Consider the following 2,943-nt stretch of genomic DNA (forward strand, 5'->3'; position numbering starts at 1 on the left):
TGAAATCGTAAATAAAAAGCTTTGTTTGGTATCCTGGCAACAAACTACCCTAACCATCAGCCAGATCGTCCCTGGGTTTCCTTGGAAACTCATGCTGGTTAAGGGTAACATTAACTTTGGATAGAAAATGCACAACTTAGCATATTGTCTATATTGTGGTTGTAGATATTGCCTGTTTCTCGGCTCATGTCAGCGGAAAAGTGTTGGCGGGGACTTTTCCCGCCAAACATCTGTCGCACGTACCATTACGAACCACCAACAATGTATTGCAGGATTCATTTGTTTTGCTAAACCTGAATCGGACGTTTCCATTGTAAAAGCCTTTGAAATTCAATAGAAAGCTAACGCTCGAACTAACTAACGTCTGAAATGAGACATAAGCGACAATGAGATGTCATATGTGGTACTTTAGATGCCGACTAACGATAATGAACGTTAAAAGTACAGCGCATTTTACCAATTAGAGGTAAGCGGATAAAAGGGCCGCTGTATATATAGGGCAGGGAACTCAAAATCAAGAAGATAAGTAAAGAAGGCGGAAATAAAATTGTGTGCTAAAAAAACGCATTTCATTGACTTTCTGGAGAAAAATCAGCAGTCATTTTGTAAATTTTAATTCGTCATTTAATCCCTGGAGTTATCTGGAAGTATAATTACTCTCTTTACGCTAAAAAAGATCTAGATTTAGAAGGTCATCATTTATATTTTAAATTCTCAGTTTGAATTAAAGTCTACTTTAAATATGTTTAATCTTAAACCTACAGTGCCACTTGAACATATGTGTTTACGCCTAAAGCATCAGTGCTTCAGTTGCTATAACTAACGGTACAATACTGATATGAACTGATATCGTTTAAAACCATGCATGCATCAACTTTTAAGTCTTCTAGTCCAATGAATTTCGGGACTGAGACAGAGAAAAAACTCGATCAACTGACGAGTTTTGACATCGCATTAAGCGTAGAGCAGCCCGTCTAAATTCCACCCTGTAAAATGAATAAATAAATGGATTCAAAGAGGACTGGAGAAACAGACAAGACAACGATATCTTGATCAGCATCGGGCTAACTAAATCTACTCGTCGAGAAAGAAAACAAAAATTGTAAAATATACGCGGCAGCCAGCATAATATATACACCATAACTATGACGACGCAGGCTAAAGTACCTTTAAGTTTTCTGGCGTTCTGTGTGATAAGAGTTGGTTTTTGGGACAAACTTAAGCGCAGTTTAGTGGAATTTTCGGCCTGGATTCTTCGCAGTTGTTTTTTAATGGCGTACAGTATCCTTAAATTAATTGCCAGCAATAAAAAGAAAGGAATGATAACAAAAATAATAATGAGTATAATGGAATACACTCGGTCTATGTATATTGCTTCAGTCCTTGCATCGCTGTGCTGCCAGAAATTTCTTGCACCAGTTACAAGAAATGGAATTCCCCAAACCGCCGCTAGAACGAACGCCACTCGTTTAATTGTCATGTTTGAGTTGTAGCGAAGAGGTCTAAAAAATGCTTCGTGTCGGTCAAGCGAAATGGCAATCAGATTCAATACGTTTGCTCCGAAGGTGACGCCTTTGAGCGCCCTGATTAACCAACAGTGAGAAGTCAGTGAATACACACATCCCGAACAGAAAACAGAGTAGAAAGGCATCACTAACGCGCCCATAAACACATCCGAAACAGCCAAACTAACAAAGTATGTGTTCATGTAGCTACGACGCAGACGTCGCTCTTTCAGGAACACCGCACAAGCCAGGAGGTTTCCCGCCAAAATTACAACAGCTAGGATGCCATCCAAGATCATGAACATCGTGTCCAGTTGCGTGCTACAGGGAAGACCAAGATATCCTTTGTCGTCGGGCATCTTGGTCGCTCTTTCAAAGCCAGAAGAATTCATCTGCAGTAGCTCTCATTTGTAGTATACCACTTAGCTTCCTAAAATGTCTATAATTCTGCGGCTTTGAGTCAACAACGGATGCTAGTTTGTTTGAATCGAAATGGAATTTTCAAACTGGCAACCATTGAACGTTTTTCGAAATATAGTTGGTGCCAGTTGAGATGCTGACTTTTATATATAGTGTAGATAAATTTGACTGATAGCTTTTTACCCTTGAAAACAGGTTTTTTTGACAAAGAAGTCTCTTATCTTTTTCTCTCTACGCTGATTGAAGTTCTTTGTTAGATCAATGTCAACATCCGGGATTTGTGAAGGTAAAATTTACACAAGAAAGTGTTTTTAATAATGACAACCGCGAAACAGGTCGGATTTATAGGTTTATAATCAGCTTCGTGTTTCATCGTAGTTACTTTCAGTTTTAGCAAATATTATTTCTCGAAAGCGGAGCCTTCAATTCAGTAAAATACAATAAGGAATCGAAAGTTGGCAGACGACCTTGTTTTTCTTAATGGTTGTAGGCGATAGTGATCCTAATTAACTGAAACTAGGACAGTTTCTAGTAATGACTTAATAATACTGGCGTATTCTAGATGTAAATACAGCCTGATTCATGCGTTTCTCTTATCACCTTTGCGAGAATTGTACTGAATCTCTAAACAAAGAATGGGGCTGTGAAAAATTAACATATCGGATGACGTTTTTCTCGCTTCTCTCTCGCGTATATTAAGCTGATTTTAAAAAATTAACTTTATGGTTGAAATTCTTGTCACGTAGTGGAAAGACAAAATATATATTTTTAATTCTTCTAAGAACAATGATGCCCACTGAACACCTCTTAACTTAAGTATGCCCATTTTCCTAAATCCTGCTTAAATGGGCTTCATCTAAAGAGTTTTTTTATCGTTTAAAGTGTGCCAATTGAAAGTAGGATCACAGAAGGGAACCTTATGGCCACTAAACACCTTACGTCGGTAGTTTCTAAATATTCAATATTTTGATGAATACAGTACAGTCGCTCGATTTTTAATGAACACATCTCCTGTAAG

The 2,943-nt window shown here is 37.9% G+C and overlaps 1 protein-coding gene across 1 annotated transcript; it reads right to left on the reverse strand.

Moving 5' to 3' along the window:
• Positions 1-635: 635 nt before the first annotated feature.
• LOC146486228 (D(1A) dopamine receptor-like) lies at positions 636-2,515 on the reverse strand. Its single transcript, XM_085099562.1, has one exon. The coding sequence runs from the start codon at positions 1,895-1,897 to the stop codon at positions 887-889; it is 1,011 nt and encodes a 336-aa protein (XP_084955688.1). The 5' UTR covers positions 1,898-2,515; the 3' UTR covers positions 636-886.
• Between the last annotated feature and the right edge of the window lie 428 nt (positions 2,516-2,943).

The sequence above is a fragment of the Pavona decussata genome, unplaced genomic scaffold, assembly GCF_977016875.1.
Source record: "Pavona decussata unplaced genomic scaffold, jaPavDecu1.1 SCAFFOLD_21, whole genome shotgun sequence".
In the NCBI taxonomy this organism is placed as follows: domain Eukaryota; kingdom Metazoa; phylum Cnidaria; class Anthozoa; order Scleractinia; family Agariciidae; genus Pavona; species Pavona decussata.